Source organism: Chroicocephalus ridibundus, chromosome 4, assembly GCF_963924245.1.
Source record: "Chroicocephalus ridibundus chromosome 4, bChrRid1.1, whole genome shotgun sequence".
NCBI lineage: Eukaryota > Metazoa > Chordata > Aves > Charadriiformes > Laridae > Chroicocephalus > Chroicocephalus ridibundus.
This window is the reverse complement of record NC_086287.1, coordinates 36,102,802-36,124,187: the sequence shown is the minus strand read 5'-3', so window position 1 is coordinate 36,124,187 and position 21,386 is coordinate 36,102,802. Positions and strand designations below refer to the sequence as shown.

The following is a 21,386-nucleotide window of genomic DNA, read 5'->3' as shown; positions in this document are numbered from 1 at the left end:
GTCATTTAGACCTAATGACTTGCATTGTTAAATACAATCAGAAATTCTAGATAAGTAATTTAAAACACCTGTTCAGCACCTCTGCTGCTACATAATGATGAAAAATTAAGGACTGATTGCCGTTCTACCTCTGTGATTACAGACTACTTCCATTTCAAATAATTCAAAAATGGACTTAAAACTGGAAATGAGAGGGAGAAGAAAGAGCTGAAGTGAGTTTATACACTCTATAAAATGTGTAGACAAACCAAGCAAAGAACTTGGTTTTAGGCTCTGTATAATAAAAAATTGGTTATCTCTAGATAAGAGCATGCCGACAAAGCTGAGATGAGTGAACCCTCTAGGAAGTTACCTAGAAAAGATAACTGATAGGGGCAGGTAAAGTTTTCTTCTTTGCTACCAGTGAAATGCTGATCAATAAATGACTCAAATTTAATTGATGTAAGCCTTTGATACTTAAGGACCTGGTCATTAATATGCCATTTAAAAAAAAATTATTATTTGTAGAGATATACTGGAAACGCATTTCAGCATGAAAGAACTCCAACTAACACTTTCCTTTCTCCCCTCAAACAATAATATTTTTTTTCAGAAAAAATGTGTCTTTAGCAGGCAAGTCTGACAACAAGTTTTTGTTATACAGAATCCATAAGTTTGAGCTCTTGTGCAGTCACCAATGAAGGGAAGGAATTTTTCTGGAGTCAAACAAAGATGGTGAAGAAGGTGTGATACGGAGGATTTGATAGATACCCTGAACCAAGTTCCAGCTTTTACACAACTAAAACCAGACTCTGATAGCCAAAACAGAAGCACTCTATGAGTGCTATTGTGTCTGGTGCAAACTAAGTGGGGTTTTTTGCTGGGTTTTTTTTGGCTTTTTACAGGTGACTAAGATATTTTTTAAAGATGCTAGAAAGAGCATTCCTATGCCATGCATCTTCCACTGCCTCCATTACACGTTTTCTATCTTAAAATAACCTGACACGTAGCTGAAGGAGAATCATAGAATCGTTCAGGTCAGAAAAGATCTTTAAGATCTAGTCCAACCGTTAACCTAACACTGCCAAGTCCACCACTAAACCATGTCCCTAAGCAGCACGTCTACACATCTTTTAAATACCTCCAGGAATGGTGACTCAACCACTTACCCTGAGCAGCCTGTTCCAGTGCTTGACAACCCTTTCAATGAAGGAATTTTTCCTAAAATCCAATCTAAACCTCCCATGATGCAACTTGAGGCCACTTCCTTGTGTCCTATCAGCTGTTATCTGGGAGAAGAGACCGATCCCCACCTTGGTCTACAACCTCCTTTCAGGTAGTTGTAGAGAGTGATAAGGTCTCCCCTCAGCCTCCTTTTCTCCAGGCTAAACAATCCCAGCTCCCTCAGCTGCTCCTCTTAAGACTTGTTCTCTAGACCCCTCACCAGCTTTGTTGCCCTTCTTTGGATATGCTCCAGCACCTCAATGTCTTTCTTGTAGCGAGGGGCCCAAAACTGAACACAGTATTTGAGGTGTGGCCTCACCAGTGCCACGTACAGGGGGACAATCACTTCCCTAGTTTTGCTAGCCACACTTTCTGACACAAGCCAGGATGCTGTTAGCCTTCTTGGCCACCTGGGCACACTGCCGGCTCATATTCAAGCAACTGTCAACCAACACCCCTCACAACTTCCTTGTAGTCCTCCTGATTGTCTGCCCCTTCTTCCAAAGTTCAAACTCTCTTATTTCACGAGTTCCAGCCAAAGCTCTCCATTCAGCCAGGTGGGTTTTCTTCCATGTCAGCGCATCTTTTGGCACATGGGGATGACCTGCTTCTGCACCTTTAAGATTTCTTTCTTGAAGAATGGCCAGCCCTCTTGGAGTCCTTTACTCTTCAGGAATGCCTCCCAAGGGACTGCCAGCCAGTCCCCTGAACAGCCCAAGGTCTACCCTCTGGAAGTCCAAGGTAGCAGTTCTACTAACCCCCCTCCTTACTTCTCCAAAAATTGAAAACTGTCATTTCATGATCACTATGCCCAAAATGGCCTCCAACCTTCCCATCACCCACAAGTCCTTCTCTATTTGCAAACAACAGGTCTAGCAGGCGCCTTCCCTAGTTGGCTCAGTCACCAGCTGTGTCAGGAAGTTATCCTCCACTCACTCCAGGAACCTCCTAGACTGTTTGCTGTATTGTAATTCCAGCAGACATCTGCTAAGTTGAAGTCTCCCAAGAGAACAAGGGCTAGCAACTGTGAGACTTCTCCTGGCTGCTCACAGATTATTTAATCTACCTCTTCATCCTGGTTGGGTGGTCTGTAACAGACTCCCACCACGATATCTGCCTTGTTGGCCTTCCCCCTGATTCTTACCCATAAACACTCAGCCCTGTTGTCACCATCGTCAAACTCTGGACAGTCAAAACACTCCCAAACATACAGGACTACCCCAGCGCCTCTCCTTCCTCGTCTATCCTTTCGGAAGATTTTATAGCCATCCAATACAGCACTGCAGTTGTGTGAGTCATCCCACCCTGTTTCCATGATGGCAACTATATCATAGTTCTGCAGCTGCCTAACAGCTTCCAGCTGCTCCTGTTTGTTGCCCAAGTAATGTCCAGACAAACAAATTAAGCTGTAAGAGAAATCTGTATCCAGTCATGATACCGTAGTGGCAAAATTAATTATGGGCTGACAATAATTCAAAGTACTTTTACTGTTTTACTGAAGGCAACTCTAAAGCAACCAAAATGGGAACCAAATGGCAAAGCAACCACAATGGGATTAAAAAAAAGCAACCAAAATGCTTTGCTGCACGAAGTGTTCACAAACACTTATAAGTTAAAATTGGTGCCTTTCTCTTCACTGTCGCTGTTTTGCCAGAAAGTTACAATTTTGCCATTTAAGAAACACTCAGCTGGACTTCACTTTCCTGGTTTCACTGGAGTCATATTTTCTTTTCTGTGCCAACAACATGTAAGATCTGAGTAGCAGCTGCTCCTCAAAGACTTAACCAGAGGAACATTAACAATAAATAATACTGTACTTATTCCTAAATGCTCCACCAAAACACACTCTTGCAAACCAAAGCACACCACCATAAAGCAACAGCCTCTCTAACCTACAACATTCCTGAGTGGCTGCCATATGCATTTTTGTGAGATAACAGTAGAGGAACTGCAGGACTACAGCACCTCTACGATAGAATTCAAGAGTTGGGGCAACAATACAGGAAAAATTGCACACAAAAAAAATGTCGTAAACCCCATTTTACTAAGTTATCCTTAAGATCATTAAGAGGACAAGTATTCATTTAGGGTCCTCTAAGAACTAAACTATATTTTGTTTTCTTCAAACAAGAGATGTTATTTTATTGTTAAAAAGACAAAACCGAAGCGTTTATTACAAATCCTTAGCTATCATCCACTGCAAGACTGTCAGGCTCCTGTTTCAGGCACCTGGTAACTGGGATAGCTTCAACAGCACGTGGCCTCACACTCATCTGGGGAAGACTGGTGATCTGTAGAACGGGACTGGCAGGAAGATTTCATAAATCTCAGCCCAGCACACAGTCCAAATGGAGATGATCTTTCTCTATTCCGCATCACTTAGACATTTCCTGCAGAAACTGTTCTCGCTTACTGCTACAGGGATATGTAAACTCAAATGACTACGTACAAAATCCTGATTGAGAATTTTTCCATAGTTTTTTATTTGATTAAAAAAATAAAATACTTGTGGATGTTTTTAGCTTCTCCACCATTCCTGCCATGTTTGCTTCCAATATTTGTTTTGAATTATTACATCAGGATTTTTTAAACTTTTACTTCTAAATATGGTACAGCACAAGCTATCAAAGATGGTATTTTTATTACAATACCAGATCCTCTAATCCTGAGATTTTTAAAAGTAAGATTTTCCTAATAGAACACGTTGAAAAAATTTATTTCTGTTCGCAGCAAGTCTTCATCTGTGGAACTGCTGTTCTGCACACGTGGAAGATGAAAAGGGCAACACAGACTAATGAAACCTATTCAAATCTTAATCAAGATTCATAGCGACCCAACTATCAGAGGCATTTTTCATTTTTGAACTCCTTACCAAGCAGCACTCTACGTTTTATTCTAAAGCGGCAAACCTTTTGCCACCTATCCTAGAAGCAGTGGTAGCTGCTCTTTAAGGTTGGTTTTCTTGGTTCACATAGTTATCACCACTGGGGGAGGGTGGTGCTGGAAAGGTGGCGGTGTTAGATGGAAGAGCAGGCTTGTACCATACTCAGGCCACTAAAATGAACCATGCTAATCTAAATGGACCACAAAGTAGAGGATTATCCCAGGATTCTATGAAAATAAGTTGTTTTGTGACATTTCAAAGACTACATAAGACAGAAGCTTGTATAGAACTGCAAGATATCAATCCAGGATTTCTAGTGTTAATGCAGTAGGAAGACATTTTTTGGTATAAGCACGATAAAGCCTAGACCGTGCCAAGCAGCACAACTATCAAACCTGCATGCTAAAATGGTTGCTCACCTTCAGAAAACTTTTACTTTTTATTTTAAAGCATTCTGTCTGCTGTGGATGTGTTACATAGCCACCAAATCAAATGCTGTGGATGCCTAGAATTTCTTTCACAGAGATGGAAGCTCAGCACTATTATGCACAAGCAGAAGCAACAGGCATAGCACTGTCAATACCTTCCACCTAGAACAGGGAATGTCCACACATTTCTGAGATGGAACAATTCCTCAAAATCCTGATAAATAACATTTCCTGACATAAAGAGATAGGTTTTTAGAAACAGACAGTCACAGAACTATGACTGCTTATCAAAGGGGATTAACAACAATTTCACTATGCTACCGCACAAAGTATGAGGAATAGTACCAAACAGCAGGGGGAAGATGGATTTGAAGTATGCTTCAGGAAGGTGAAAATACGTAATATGAGTTCGGGTGGAAATGCAGCAAACCTCAGATATATACACAGAAGAAGTTATAAACCAGAAATCTCACAAGTGAGGAACGGTATCAAGAAAAACAGCAAGCTGTTTGTAAACAGTGACTGACTGTAATTCTTTCAAAAACTTCCTCCTCTCAAAAGAAATGAATGTGTGACTTTAACGTACTAAGAGCCTTATCCCACCAAAGTCTTACCTTGTGGGCAGTTTCTGCAAACTGCTGAGCGCTGTTCTTCAGCTCCTCTGTCTTTTCTTCTGCTCGACCTAGCCTTTCACCACGCTCGTTCAAAGCTTGACTTGCCTTCTGTACTGCGCTTGTCACACTGTCTGCTGCTGAATGGAGTATGCTGTTCCCTGCAATATCAAAAGAAAATATTAGAACACCCAAACATATGCATGCTTCTGATGTGTTATCTGCTCGTTTACCACCTAGTTGCATTTTGGATAGTGGAATAAATTATTGTTTTTTTCACTCAAACCAGATTATTAGCAAATGAAAACAGGTACCATATGGAAACATAATACTTGGGGAACATAAGAAAGCTATTCTACTAAATCAATGAAACCATTCGCAAGTGCGCACAGCTTCTTCACAACACTCTCATGTTAATACAGATTAACTTTCTTTGGAATTTACACTATTTCCCTAGATACTAAATGATTGACACCACAGGACACGTGTATGAATTCACCATATTTTTCCATATTTTAGTTATTATAATAATATTTCATTTACAAGTGCACCCCAAACGCTATTACTACAGTTATTTTATGCTGCGCTTTGACCCTTTTTATGCTACCTTTGACCCTTCTCCACATGGAGCATCATCCACGTTACATGTGATAACATACTTTATTTAAACCTTAGTATTTGGAGTCCCAGCAAGGCTTAATATCTTCTAAGCCTTTAGCTTTATGATCCAGATCAACTTATCAGTGTCTCTGTTTCTTCTCTGGCACACAATGTAGTACTTTCTTCAAGTTTTCAACAGAACCAAATTTCTCCTCTACGTTTATCCCTTTTAAATGCTCTCTTTTTTCAGTGCTCCTTCCTACACTGCTTCTCACAAGAAGGGATTATCCTTTTTCTGGAATGAACTGCTGATGAACGTTTATAATAAGAACAACAGTACAAACTGAAAACTCCAGAGAAAGTTACATGTTATCAGTATAAACTGGTATGTATTAAAATACACGAAGGACCAAAAAAATATTATCTTGTCCTATCCTTGAACCTTTTCAGCAAAAAGACTAGTAAAAATTCAGCTTTTTTGCAATACAGTAGTGCCTCGGTGTCTTCCACAAACTTTAAAACTTAATCTACCTTACAGGGAATTCGTTATCTAGGAATTTGTTGTCTAGATATATAAAAAGGCACTGCGAGAGCCAAGACACATAGAGTATTAACCACTAGGCATGCCATTGCTGACCGTTTTCTAAACTGCCCCAAATATTGTAATAGCACAGAGTCTTTTTTTCCACAGCATTAAAACCAAACATTTTTAAATGAATTATGCTGGTAAAGGTACAAAACACAAGAAGCTGAACTGAGCACTACAGCAAATCTGCTGTTAGAGCAAAGTCTGCTGTTCTTATGGACATAAAAAGTCAAGAGAAAATAAACACAAAACTACTGCTTTTTATCATTAATCTGAAAAGTGTGTTTACTTCAAAAATATTGCCAGGTTAAAAAATAAAACCCAAACATTAATTCAAAGAGTTATTTTGCTATTAGTTTCAGTAAGGAAAAAGAAGAACAAAAGACCCGTTCAGACTCATTTTACAGATAATACTCCTTTCCTTAGAAACGGCAAACAAACAATGAAGAGTGAAACTGAAGGCTGCCCCAAGTATCCTGTGGAACAACAGTACAAGCTGCACATGCGGGAACTCTTGAGATAAAAAAATGCCTTCAAACTTTATTAAAGTAAAACACAACTAGTACCAAACTGTGGAGGTGGGGGAGGGACCCAAGAACCTACACACAATGACTCACATATGATGAGTCAACATGAGAAATACTAAGCAAAGAGCACCCTGGCCTCCTGTATACCAATATTGTTACATTTTTCTCATCAGTAATTAAAAATAATGGATGTATAGGGTATGGAACAGCTACAGGTTTGGGTTTTTTTTCCTATTGTTGCATGGAACAAAAGAGGCTGCATTTAGAGAAGGAAAATACTGAAGAGATGAATATCTGAGAATACTGTGAGTTGGAATTTGCAGAGACAGAAACGAAACTTTATCTTCTCAAGTGGTCTCTCTCCAGTCACTGGGAGTCTGATAATAAAATTGAACAGCCTTAAATATTGTACATGTTCTTACTTCAAGATTTTTCAGTCAATTGTTATTTTGTTCATAATTTGCTTGTTTAAAGCCAGTTCTTAGGAGATTATTTTGGCTTCTGTTCAGGTAGCTTTTCCAATAAACACATGTACTGGGCAACACCACACTGGAAATAGTTTCCCTTTTTTGGTGATGTGAAGGTTAAAACCTTTAGATCAGTACAAATCAGTGTCAGTTTTCTAGTATAAGAGTTCTGAAAGGTCTCAACACTGGATTAACCCTGTTGTTGCTTTACACAGCAGCTTCTGCTGAATTCAAGGGCAGCAGGATACATGGAAAGTTTTATAAAACTAAGCATCTTCTCAAGTCTTAAGGTGTACTGGGAATTTTCTATATCCCTGAAAATATCAGGATTTGTGGCCAAAGATTGATATCTATTTCTCCACATTGTTTTCATCAGAGAAGAACAAACGTGAAAATTTGGTACAATGACAGTAATTGCTTTTCTCTATAACCGATACAATATTGTGTTCTCTCCAGGTAAGATCTGATGTATTTTTCTATGGCCAGTGACTTGTAGAAGTTACTATTCTGAGACTGTTTTGGAATAACTACTTTTAGGTAATCTTTTCCAATGGAATGTCAGTAAAACAATAACAAAATCCACTCTAATCTACAAGCAACACAGAAACTCATGTGTCAGTAGTCTATTGAATTTCATCAGTGTATTTCTAGAGCATGTGTAGGTGGTGGCTGATATGACTGACTATACCTCGTCCTTGTATTAGTATCACTGCAAGAATAGCAACACTTGTACTGGATGTATTGGAGAATCATTCCTATGAACAAATCACCTACAACCTACAAAATTTTTAAGCCATTCTTCAGGAGATAACTACCGTGATTCAAGATCTCCAGAGAAGTTTGTTCCACGACTGAACAACAAAACTGCCTGAATTATACATACTTAATTGTAAACTTATGCCAGCCAGCTGCATTGAACCACTGAAGAAAAAAATGTGACATCTCTTTCCTAGAGTCTAGAAAGTCTGTTTTCCATCTTTGCTTACACAACTGCTATTAGTCACTTCCCCTCATAGACAGCCCACCCCATGAAGAGTCTAAAAGATTTCAGGACTTCTCATCACAAGCTCCTCAATGGAAGACTTTCGACTGCTTTTCACATACATCTGCTCAGGAATGAGATTTTATAACACTTCAAGATGAGATAAACATGACCAAAATATGGGTATAGGTCAGCTGATGTTGCTTTTAGTAGGAAAGAACTCGCATTGTTCCCATGATGTTCAACTCCAAGGGCCTGCAATCTCAAATTCTGCATGGCTACAGTCTTCACTGTAAGCAGAAAGGGTCGTGTGCTTGCGCTCCTGCTTTTTCTAAGGTATACGGAGATTCTCCCATTTTTGGAGCACGTGTATCTTTCTATAGCTCTGTAGAACAGATCCCAGTGGCTGAGACTACAGACTTTTCTTTTTCAAATAAGCATGAAAGGAAAAATAGGGAAGTTTTCATATCTTGGCATTTTATTAAACAACTTTTTTGAAGTCTCTATTAAGGGCAAGCACACACCTTTTCGCTACCTAAGAGTATTTGCAGAGTCACTGAGTAAGTGGAGCAAACACTGCCAGATAACATGGAGAACATATGTATTTATACTAAGTTTAATATAAAATATTAGGTTAATATTAATTTCTAGTATCAACCAAACGTACATTTAGGCCAACTTCCGTTTGAAACTAAACAAATGAAGTTTAATTCAGTGGGATTCTTCGGTTTAATTTTTTTTTATATAAAAGTACAGCAACATACTGCTAATTTTTTTTCAGTTACTCAAACAAGTGGCTTAATAAGGTTGCTTCTAATATAGCTTTTCTTCTATAATACTTTTTGTCTTATTATCTGAAGTTGCCTACCCAGAGGAAAGAAACATGGAGATTTCCAAATCAATCAATAGCTACACAGCTTGCTAATCCAATTTGCTAAGCAAATTATACATTTTATTTTGATTTTTCTGTGGTGAAATATAAACTATTGGAATTAAACTCCCCTCTCCCCTTAAAAAATTCAATTAGTGACCTGTATAATAATATATAACGTTATTGTTGCCCAAAGGTGCAGAAATTGCAGAAGGGCAGCTGCACTTGGGTGAGTGCTTTAGACCAGTGATCCTAGCCATGTTACTTGCTTATGGACATAAGAATTAAAGAAATAACACTTCTCAGGAAGCACCACAGCTCCACTCAGACTCATTTTTAAATTTTTAGTTCTCATGCTCACAAGCTACACCAGAGGGTCTTGCAGCGCATGAAATCAGGTGACATTGCTTTAGGCCTTTTATCATGTACAAGAGAAAAGTATATCTGTAACTCACCACACCCAGCACCTGAAAGATATAGAGATACTATCATCAACCAGCATGGGAACTGGTCTATTTGTTGAAGAAACTAATTGGTCTCTAGAGATACAATTACTTAGTTTGCATTATTTGTTTCATCATATGTTCATAAAAGGTTCATCGCATTCTCTCTTAGCCATATCAAATGTATTTTGGTTCAATGCAGAAATTATATCTGTACATTAGTGGTAAGACTCTACAGTGACTGATTTGTAAATGCAAGCAGTTTTTAAATTGTATATGCATTAATGCAGCATTTAGCAACTACCTTATTTTGAGAAGGCAATAAATGCAATTAGCTACGATAATTAAGAAGTTCCGCCTATCATATGACAAGTTATTTTTTAACAAAAAATAACAAGTATATATAATAAGTTATTTTTTATATTTTAAAGAAAACAGGTATTTATGGTTCCCACTGAACTGCATAAAACTGGACCTATGTCACTGAATAAAGCTTAAAAGCATAATGACAATCAGTTAAAGTTCATTAACAAGACCACCTCCATCACAATTTAATTATTCTATATGCCTACACACGCTATTTACACTCAGATATACTGGTGCCACTAAAAGGTCAACAGAAGTTTGGAAACATCGATTGCAAATACAAAGAGTGGCTTTTTTTCTCCTTCACAATTTTGTGTTTTGTTAACTACCTGTGCACTCATCACTTAAGAACCAAAAGCACTGAACAATTAAAATATCAATATAAAACTAAAGGACTTCAGGGAGAACAGAAAAGTGCTTAACAATTAAGAATGAACATATCCTTGTGAAAGAAGGAAGCATCATAGAGATGCTTTTTGTAGAGCAGGAAAGTGGTCTGAAGAAGGAAAGAGGTTATAGTATAGCATTATTTCTCTTCCCAAGTTACACCTCCTCTGTTTAACTCCTCTATTTCAACATATCCTAACCAGAACCACATAAATTAAAGAAAATCAAGTAACATGAAAAACAGCAGACCACTAGCTGACAAAAACCTGAAAGCAGCACATGAACAGAATGACTTCTGCAGAGCACAGGGAATAAAATTTAATCAAGTGGAAAAGATGAGGTCTTTAAAAAAGAAAAAAATTACCTTAATTACCTTAAGGGTTCAACAGTTCAGTATTTTTATTGCTAATAAACAAGGTGTATTCAAATTTCTCAGTGTGGCTTGCAAAATCTTAGAGAGAGCTGTATTACAAAAAAACAAACGCTTTTTCTGGTTCTGCAAGGGAGTATAAAAACTGTTTCCACGGACAGCTGAGTAGGATAACCTTTCTTGCCACAGTTGGAAGAAAATGGAGGTATTATCTCTGATGCTAGTGTCCTTTTAGCTTAAATAGTGACATTAAACAAGATAAGGGCATTAGACTACAAAAAAAAAAGTTTAATTGATGAGATCTCTTGATAATGAGAATACCTCCTGAGCTACTGAGATTCTCTTCTGTTTTATTCAGTACTCCATAGCAACGGTGTCAAGTAAATTATTCATACTTTTGAACAATTAAAGTAATATAAATGCTTTTATACACACAGATTATTTGTGTTGACTGAAAAGATAAATGTCCTTTCAGATACTAAAAGAAAGCTACATTGTGTAGATGATATGTGAAATAATATGTTATTTAAAGCTTTACAAGTATCACTCTGTTGGGACACCTAAGTAAGACCAGATTCAAAATTGGAGAAGAAGAATCAAAAAAGATTTTCTCCTCAGAAAATCTGACAAAGAACAAGAAAAGGAAGAAAAACCCTGCACATAAGAAGTGTTTCTTAAGAGTCCATGCACTAGACATGAAGAAACTGATCTTATCAAATTACTGATTCAAATTTCAAACAGTAAAATTAGAAAAATTCATTTGACATATCTTGGCTTCAACTTATTGTAGGAATTGGTCTCTTATCTTTACTTTGCTCAACATGTTGTTTACTCCTTGGGGGGCGCTGAGGAGGGTACGGCAGATTATGCTGTTACTTTTACTACATTTTAAGCAAATATCTTCTTACAGTTAAATCCTGACAAATTAAAATCAGTATTAAATATTAATGATAAATATTTATAGTCAAGATTATTAACCTAGTATATGAAATACAGGCCAAGCCCACAGAAATTTGCACCTTTGAGAAAAACTTTGTATCTAAAGATCCCAGCCGGAAAAGACTTTGGATGTAATAACTTCAAAAACCCTGTGGGAAGAAAGCCTAATTTGTTCTCCAAAAAGGGTATTTTTCTTGGGGATTATAAACCAAATAAAGTCTAAAAATCTTACTGAGCAGTGACATTTGCCCATTAATTTGTAATTGTTGTAAAGGGGCTTACTCTGGCAAAGTTCTGGAATTCTACAGGATCTCAAGCAATGCCACTATTACAGCCAACCTGTCAAGGAGTAGAATGCGCAATTAGAACAAAGACCAGCAGCTATGCCCCATGGCAAGCTGCTTCTTGAGACTAAGATGCCAAATGGTTCCACTGGCGCCATGAGTGGAGAGCTGTGAAAGCTGTGAATACTGAAAAGGCTAGCAAGCTTTGATGCTTTTGATTAGCTGACTGGTAAAATTCGCTGGAAATGGGTTAACTTCCACATGCATTTTTATTGACATTGATGTCATCCTGTAAAGAAGAAAGTATGTTTTTTTTGGCTGAACCCTTTCAGCCATTTCTGCCAGCAGGCAAAATCCCGTATCTCCTAAATTTCTTCATGACCACAAGCTGAAGTATCCATCAAATTCTATTCAAAATCAGTATATTTTTCTGTAAGGAATATTCAGAAAGAGGAAACAGATTTTATATAGAATAAGAGAGTGACTACTATAAAGAGTTGTATTTAATGTGAAAATAATCTATTTTGAATGAAAGCCTGTGGTGGGTTGACCCTGGTCAGCAGGTAAGCTCCCACCCAGCTGCTTGCTTGCTCCCACCCAGTGGGATGGAGGAAGAGAATCAGAAGGTCAAAAGCGAGAAAACTCAAAGGTTGAGATAAAAACAGTTTAGTAAGTGAAGAGGGGGTGGGGGGAGAAAAAGCAACAAAAACCAGATGATGCAAAACAAATCGCTCACCACCAGCTGCCCAATGCCCAGCCAGTCCCTGAGCAATGGTTACCTTGGGAAAAGGTAGCTTCCCCCAGCTCTTACTGCTGAGCATGGGGGTCACATGGTATGGTGTACCTCCTTGGTCAATCTGGGTCAGCTTCCCCAGTTGTGTCCCCTTCCAGTCTACTTGCTGGGGGCAGGCAGAATGAGAAGCAGAGAAGGCCTTGACACTGTGTAAGCACTGCTCACCTAAAACACTGGTGCGTTATCAACACAGTTTTGGTCACAAATCTAAAATACAGCACTATACTGGCTGAAGAAAATGAGCTCCATCCCAGCCAAAACCAACAAAGCTTTATTCACCTTTTCCCTGTCAAGGTAATCCAAAAGGTTTACACAACTCCAGATGCACTTTTTTTGTTGTTTTGTTTCAAATTCAATTCCCCAAAGCATTGACATTTATTTAGGCTTAGTTGGAAAATCAGGTAGCAACATGCCCTGAAGATAAAACACAAGATTTTTTGAAACAAAGGTACTGCTTACAGTGACTGTGTCAATACTATTGATTGAGCTTCTGATTAAGTAGTGTTAATTATTATTGAGAAACATAATGCACTAACCCTCTACAATGGAGGCATAGAACACAGTGTATTTGTCAATAGATTCATACTTCTAAACCAGGTAAGTGACTTTGAAAATTCTGTGTTTGCTACAAAACTCAATCTGTGTATTTACAAAAAAGACTATTTAAGTAGCATATTCAAAATCATCAACCTCTGTTAGCACACAGGCTGAAATAAAGTTGTAGCTAATTGAGTAAGAATGACGAAGACTGAGTGGGAACCGGTCAATGTCAGGATGGACTCAGCAAGAGTAATGGTTTGAACACATCAAATGAAAAATGCAGTGTCTGACCTGAGACGGACTGGCTGTGCTACAACAGCTGTCCGCAGGGAGAACGTGGTCTGGTAACCTAGGAGCTATACATTTAAGGCCAACCTTTTTGCAACAACCCAGTCACCCAGGACTGGTATGACTACGTTTATGTCTGCACGCTTTCTCTGCTTATAGTGCACATTTCTCCCATCTGTTTCGATCAGCTACTGTCAATAATAAAACACAGTTGGAATCTAGCTTGTATCTGATTAGTCACTCTTTTAGAAAGCGCTTTGTAAAAGCCACCTCCTCGTCCACCCTCCAAACTGTACTTAACCACTGAAAACAACACTTCAGAAAGAAGAAAGTGACCACAGGAAGCTCAAGCTCAAGTTCTTCACCTGGCATTTGTTCAGATGGCAATTCAACTGCCTAGAAAGGGAGTTTTTTCAAAGGAAAAGGGGAAAGAGGAAGTTACAAGTTTCTCTAGCCTAAAAGTTTCCCCTGGGCTGTCAAGGCTCAGGTGACTCCCACATATTAGCCCAATTCTGCAATCAAACCAGTAAGTTTTGTTAGGAGAAAGAATTATGCCATGGAAAAAAAATAAATGAACAGTTGTTCATTATTGCAACACAGCACTGAAGACATGAAGGCAAATCTCTTCCTCCACCAAAATTATCAAGGAAACTGTTCACAACAAGGAACAGCTGTGTCCAGAATGACCCACCAGAAACACTACAACAGTAAGAGAGGACTAAATGAACTCTAGGCTTCTAACTCAGGAAGCTGAGGTACTTCAAAATTAAAATATTTAGACTGATGGGGTTCCAACTGACGGTGGCACTTCACAATTCCATAAGCTGTGCCTTCTTACTGAGAATACTTGGTTTATTAAAGTCATAATAACCAGAGAGTTACGGTTCCTGAACTACCATTAGCCCAAGGCCTTCCATTACTACTGTAACGTAACAGCTGATCATAAAGGTTGACAGGACGAACATGTTCTTCCCCTCCTTTTTCATCCCTCTCACCTCCCTGACATGTGACTGTTACACTTCCTTTCATGTGTATTGGCCCCAGCCGCCTTGTTTAGGAGCTCTTCGAATAAAAAAGAAAGTGTTGCTAAAAAGAACCAAACAGAGAAAGGTTTCTGAACTCTCTTAAATAGCCACGTGAAAGCCTTATTAAACAGCTTGAGTTTTTAAGTAGAAGATTACAGAAATAGTATTTCTGTGATTGTAATCCTATTAGATAATTCCCTCTCACAACTTAATGAATTCCCGTATCACATGAATGGAATGTTCTCCAGATAATTTCAATATTTAAATTATCAGCCAGAAGGGATGACTAAGTGATCTGAAAGACAGAACATTCATAGAAAGTAGTATCTTTACTGGATTTATTAATTTAATTATAAATTTGAAATACTTGAAGCTGTAGATTTAAATCTGAAAATCAGTTTCTCAATTTATCTTTCAAGGATAATGTCCTTCCCAACTTGAATTTGAGCCTTAAAATCTATAATTCTCCTAGCTCAGCCTGAACATGAGGATTTCCAGGGGCGAGAGTGTCTTTGCTCACAAGCTAGTGGGGCTCATTGACAGACCTTTAAACTAGGTTTGAAGAGGGAGAGGGGCAGTGTCAGGCTTCCCCGTGACAAGCTGTGGGATGACAGGCAACAGTTAGAGGGATGGAGTGCAGTGAGGGCCCACAGACTGTTGTTTTGAGATGTGCTGTCTGCAATGCAGCACACTTGAAGTCTTATGGAGACGAGCCAGAGGCCCCTGAGGTAATAGGGGCCAAGAGGGATACACCAGTGAAATACTCCAAAGGAATTTAAGGATGTTCATAAGAAGGTAACACAGCAGACACCCCAGCTGAAGTGCCTCTACACCAATGCACGCATCGTGGGCAACAAACAGGAGGAGTTGCAAACCAACATGCTGCTAGAAAGCTATCACCTAGCTGCCATTACTGAAACTTGGGGGGAACGAATCCCATGACTGGAGTGTGGCTATCGATGGCTACAGGCTCTTCAAGAGAGACAGGGGAGGAAGAAGGGATGGAGACATTGCCCTCTACATCAAGAGTAGGGTAGAGTGTGAAGAGCTGTCTCTGAAGAATAGCCGTGAGCAGGTTGAAAGCCTATGGGTAAGAATAAGAGACCAAGGCAACAAAGGTTGGTGTCTTGTGGTTGGCATCTACTACAGGCTGCCCAATCAAGGGGAGCCTATTGACAAAGCCTTCTTGCTCCAGCTACAGGAGGCATCAGGATCACAGGCTCTCATCCTGCCGGGGCACTTCAACCACCCCAACATCTGCTGGAAAAGCCACATAGAGAACTGTAGGCAATCCAGGAGACTCCCGGAGTGCATCAAAGACAACTTCTTAAGCCAGGTAACAGACAGCCCCACCAGAGGGGATATGACACTGAACCTTTTGGTCACCAATGTGAGCTAATTGGTGATGTCAAGATTGGAGGCAGCCTGGGCTGCAGTGATCAAGCACTGGTTTACAGTCCTGAGGTATATGGGTCAGGGGAAGAGTAAAGACCCTGGATTTTAGGAAAGCAAATTTCCAGCTGTTTGAGGAGTTAGTCAATAGGACCCCCGGGAAACTGCCCTCAGGGACAAGGGATCAGAACAGAGCTGGCAGATCCTGATCCCCAGGTGTAAGAAATCAGGAAAGTAGGGCAAGAGACCAGCACGGCTGACTCAAGACCTGCGGGTCAAACGAAAGGGCAAGAAGGAAATGCACGGGCAGTGTAAGCAGGGACGGGTATCCTGGCAAGAGTACAGGGACACTGCCCGGCTGTGTAGAGATGGGATCAGAAAGGCCAAGGCACACCTGGAGCTGAACGTGACAAGGGATGGGAAGAATAATAAGAAGGGCTTCCACAGGTATGTCAGTAATGCAGGTTTCAGAATAAGAAATGATCTCAAATTAAGACTGATTACACTACTTTCCCCTGTTTTGATTTGGAGTAGCAATTTCTTCTGACACAAACGCATCTTTTAATACCCATTAATGCCAACAGTGGCCAAGAACAGCTGTGAATAGAAAAATGCAGGCAAATATTGCATGTTATTCTGAAGCAGAGAGACTTTTAGATTAAAAATACATCTCACGTGGCATTTTGTCCAAAGCACACAAGACAAAGAAAAAAAGAAAAAACAAACAGTGGATTATAAGCACTTTTTAAACCTCTATAAACCTCCTAAAATACGATCCTATACTTTTCAGTCTTCCTGATTTGCAGCATCTGAAATGAAGCCTATACTGTTAATTCTAGTAATTTAGAATATTTTATGGTGTAACAACATGTTCTAACATAAAGTTAGTTTGTCACTTCATTGCTTTTCAACCTGTTATTTACATCCGCATACAATTTCTTTATATATATACACACATATATATATATACAAACATATATATCTGTAATCTTGTACTTTTAAGGCCAAAAAAAGCCAAGTTTAACATATCTCAATTTTCACATTAGGAAACAGCATATTTTATTCCTGCTACTAGTTAAGTAATATTTGCATCCTGGGAGTTAAATAGATGCTTCCAAGTTATTTCTAACAATAATAAAAAATACCTTGTGAATCATACATTATACTTTTGAAAAGCTCCTGCTGATTATAAAGAACGTAAGAAGCAAAATGATAATCCTAGCTGTTCAGCTGCAAAACCTTCATCAGCAAACAACAAAACAAGATAAGCTTTATTGACAACTGTGATCAGTTTCTTCCTCTGCTCTCATTAGTCATGTCATCTCTCTAGATTTGCAAGGTAAATTTTAAGTTCCACCAAAAAAAAAAAATATTAAAAAAACCTGAGTCTAGTGCGTAACATCCCACTTTTTGGTTTTGCCTGGAAAGAAAGTTAGAAAAGAAAGCTAAGTACTCTTTCTGAATTGGCTGACTGAAGAATGTGTCTATATTTCAGATTCCTGCAATGACTACAGCCTACACAACCATTCCAGATCTGGACTGCTAGCTATCCAGGGTCTTGCAAGTAATATCATCACAGCTGCACAAAGCTCAGAAGAGGCCACTGGTTCCTCCTAAGTACCTGAGTAAATGCTCTGATTTCAAGACTGCTATAACTAGGCTTCTGATAGTACTCTATTTACTAGTAAGAGTTATGCTCAACTTGTCTGCGTGAGCTTTTTTATCATAGCTTTGTGGAAATGTTCCAAATCAGGCACTGATGAAAAAGTTTCTCCCCTTTTGCACCAATATCAAGCATGAACCATGTATTACTACAGTATTCAGGTGGTCAACAGGTAAATAACTTACAGCTGAAGTTCACAGTGAATGAAGAGGAGCCTGCTATGGTTTCTGAAGAGGGGTAAGGGATATCTTCAAGATACTACTGACCTTAATTCAGCAAGAGTGGAAGGATATGCTACTAAAATTCTGTCCAGGTCAAAATAGCAATGACTTTTCTAACTGCAAGTTTAAGTCAACACTTGAGAGAACTTTACCTTCCGTACTTTCCCGTCCAAATCCGTAACTGTCTTTAAAGGAAGGAGAGGAGAAGGAAACAGAGGAAAGAATATTGCTTATACAGGTGTGCAAACTAGGTAGGTTTAGTAGCGGAAGGTAGGTACTGGTAAGCAGAAGCAGCAACCAGCCAAGGTACTAATTTTATATTTTTGTCAAATGTAAATAAAAGCAAAGAATAAAAGAAAAGAAACCATTTGATGCTCTATCTTGTTAGTGGTCTGGCAGTGGAGAGAGAGAATGGAAAATATTACATAGATCCATCAACTATGTATTATTTTAATGAAGAAAAGATTGTAACAAAATTTAGAGATGACACAAATGTCTTTACAGAATTTGTTCATAGCCTGATCGCAGCACAGGATCTATCACGATTAGCCGGTGTAACTGGTCTTTCAGTAGCTTAGACCAGTTTCTAACCTTCAATAATGGAAAAGTTAAGTGATTTTAGGGACTGTAATTTCAGATGTGATTTCACCCCTGGGCATCAAAACAGTGGCGTCCATACCACATCTCGTCTCCTCTCAAGATGTCCCACAGCTGCACAGATGTAATGAAATGCATTAAAGTCTATAGTGAGTGAAGATGATATAGATCCAATCTGTTTTGCATTTTATGACTGAGTTCAAATACTGTGAAAAAAAAAAAAAAGACAGAAAAACCAATAAATTATGTCCTTAGAAAATTACTGTCATGCTACAGTGGGCATTCTGAAATAATCCTGTTGTAAGAGAAATAATTCTGAGCAGCAAAACCCCAACACTTGACATGATCAAGACTATATATATTGTTCTATTTCTTAATGTTTTATATTAAACAATGATGCTAATCCATGAAAAGGAATCATAAAAATATCAAGTCATTGCAATTAAATTTTATGGGTTATTTTTCAAATGGCTTGAGTAGCCTGGAAGACCTTTTCCTATTTATCTGCTACCTAGACTGATGGTCTACAACTCTGTATTTTGATTTACCTCTTCCAGGTAAACAGTTTAGAAACCTGGGTTAGGAGGAACTTTTCATATACACATTCATTTGGAAACCAGATGATAGATGCTAGACACTCAGAAACTAGCTTTTTTCTTCTAAGCCAAAGAAGAACAGGGACTTATATTCTATTAAAATGTGGACACTGGATATATATAATTAAGTGAGGATGGAATGACTGTTAAAATCAGGGGGTGGCAAACAATTAGACAGATTTAGAATGGGCTGTTTTACCCAACAGCATTGCCAGCAGACTTTTTTTGAAACAGTTACATACACAGAATTGAAATAGAGGAGAGAGACGAAAACATGGAGGAAACATTGTTCAGCAATAAAATACTTAATAGTATTTCTTTGTCGTAGGTTTAGTTCTGCCGGACACAAAATTAACTATGTATTAACACATAAAGAACAATTTTAGTTGTCCTATTCCTTTGTTACTCTAACCAGCCTCCTGAAACTGGAGGTTCTCCTCCAGGTGACCTGGAAAAGATTATGTTTTCTTACCATGTGTAACAAAGGGATCACCTCCCAACATGCCACCTGCTGAATAACCTTTTTTTTTTTTATCCTCCTTTCCCTCAATACTCCGAAAATCTTGAGATAGAGAGTTTAACTGGTGTCATTTGCCTCATCTTCACATACATTTAGCATGGACTTTTCCTACATTTAAATACTGTTTTCCACTTCATTTTTTGGAAGCCTTGAACCTGGGAAGGTCAGCCATATTCAAAGGTAGTTTGAACTGCAAGAACATAAGCCAGCGGGAAAACAATGTGGTCTTTTGTTTTTTTTTTTTCAACTGTAGTGGTGTATTCAGAGTTCTGTGTTTTCAAATTCCAGGTTTACAAGAAGGCAAAATGTAAGCCGTAGTCACTCACAAACAAAAAACCCCCTCCCCTCAAAACACAAACAAAAGAAAAACAAGAAAAAAACCCCCACAGCCAACGCACTATAGATATTAGAAATTAAAACACAGCTATCAAACTAACATTCCATATGAATATTCAGAAAGAGAAACCAAACATTTACTAACATTAAATTTTCTAACAAGCCTATCCAAACAAGGTCTTGTATGCATTCTTATGTCAATATGGGAACTGCAAAAGAGGAAGGAGATGTAAAGTCCTTCAGAAGATGGATGACTTATACTATCAAAGTGGCAAGAGAGCCATTGATGTGAAACCACAAGGTGGGGATATATCATAGAATGGTTTGGGTTGGAAGGGACCTTAAAGATCATCTTGTTCCAAACCCCCTGCCATGGGCAGGGACATGTTCCACTAGACCATGTTGCTCTAAGCCCATCCAGCCTGATGTTGAACACCTCCAGGGATAGGGCGTCCACAACTTCCCTGTTCCAGTGCCTCACCACCCTCACAGTAAAGAATTTCTTCCTAATAGCTATTCTAAATCTACCCTCTTTCAGTTTAAAACTGTTTCCTCTTGTCCTATCACTACACTCTCTGATAAAGAGTCCCTGCCCATCTCTCCCATAGACCCCCTTTAAGTACTGGAAGGTTGCTATAAGGTCTCCATGGAGATTTCTCTTCTCCAGGCCGAGCAATCCCAACTCTCTCAGCCTGTCCTCATAGGGGAGGTTCTCCAGCCCTCTGATCATCTTTGTGGCCCTCCTCTGGACCTTCTCCAACAGACACATTACTCCAGGTGGGGTCTCACCAGAGTGGAGTAGAGGGGCAGAATCACCTCCCTCAATCTACTGGCCACGCTTCTTTTGATACACCCCAGGGATGCAGTTGGCTTTCTGGGCTGTGAGCGCACATTGCCGTCTCACATTGAGCTTCTCATCCACCAACACCCCCAAGTCCTTCTCCTCAGGGCTGCTCTCAATCCTTGCACTTGGCCTGGTTGAACTTCATAAGGTTCGCACAGGCCCACCTCTCAAGCCTCTCCAGGTCCCTCTGGATAGCATCCCTTCCCTCCAGCATGTCGACCTCGCCACACAGCTTGGTGTCACTGGCAAACTTGCTGACGGTGCACTCAATCCCACTGTTCATATCATGGACAAAGATATTAACCAGCACCAGTCCCAGTACTGACCCTTGAGGAATGCCACTTGTCACTGGTTTCCACTTGGACATAGAGCCATTGACTGCAACTGTTTGAGTGCAGCCATCCAACCAGTTCCTTATCCACCAAATGGTCCATCCATCAAATTCTTGTCTCTCCAATTTAGAAATCAGGATGTTGTGCAGGACAGCGTCAAACGCTTCGCATAAGTCCAGATAAATGACGTCTGCTGTTCCCCCCTTACCTACCAACGTTGTAACCCTGTCATGGAAGGCTACCAAATTTGTCTGGCATGACTTGCCCTTGGTGAAGCCATGTTAGCTGTCA

General features: G+C 39.2%; 1 protein-coding gene across 4 annotated transcripts in view; it reads right to left on the bottom strand.

The window, feature by feature from the left end:
* STXBP6 (syntaxin binding protein 6) overlaps positions 1 to 21,386 on the bottom strand; it is a 154,765-nt gene that overhangs the window by 4,130 nt on the left and 129,249 nt on the right. For all 4 annotated transcript variants that reach the window (XM_063333720.1, XM_063333718.1, XM_063333719.1 and 1 more), the window contains exon 5: positions 5,130 to 5,287. In XM_063333720.1, coding sequence (XP_063189790.1) covers positions 5,130 to 5,287 — 158 coding nt within the window. The remainder of the gene's footprint in view (positions 1 to 5,129; positions 5,288 to 21,386) is intronic.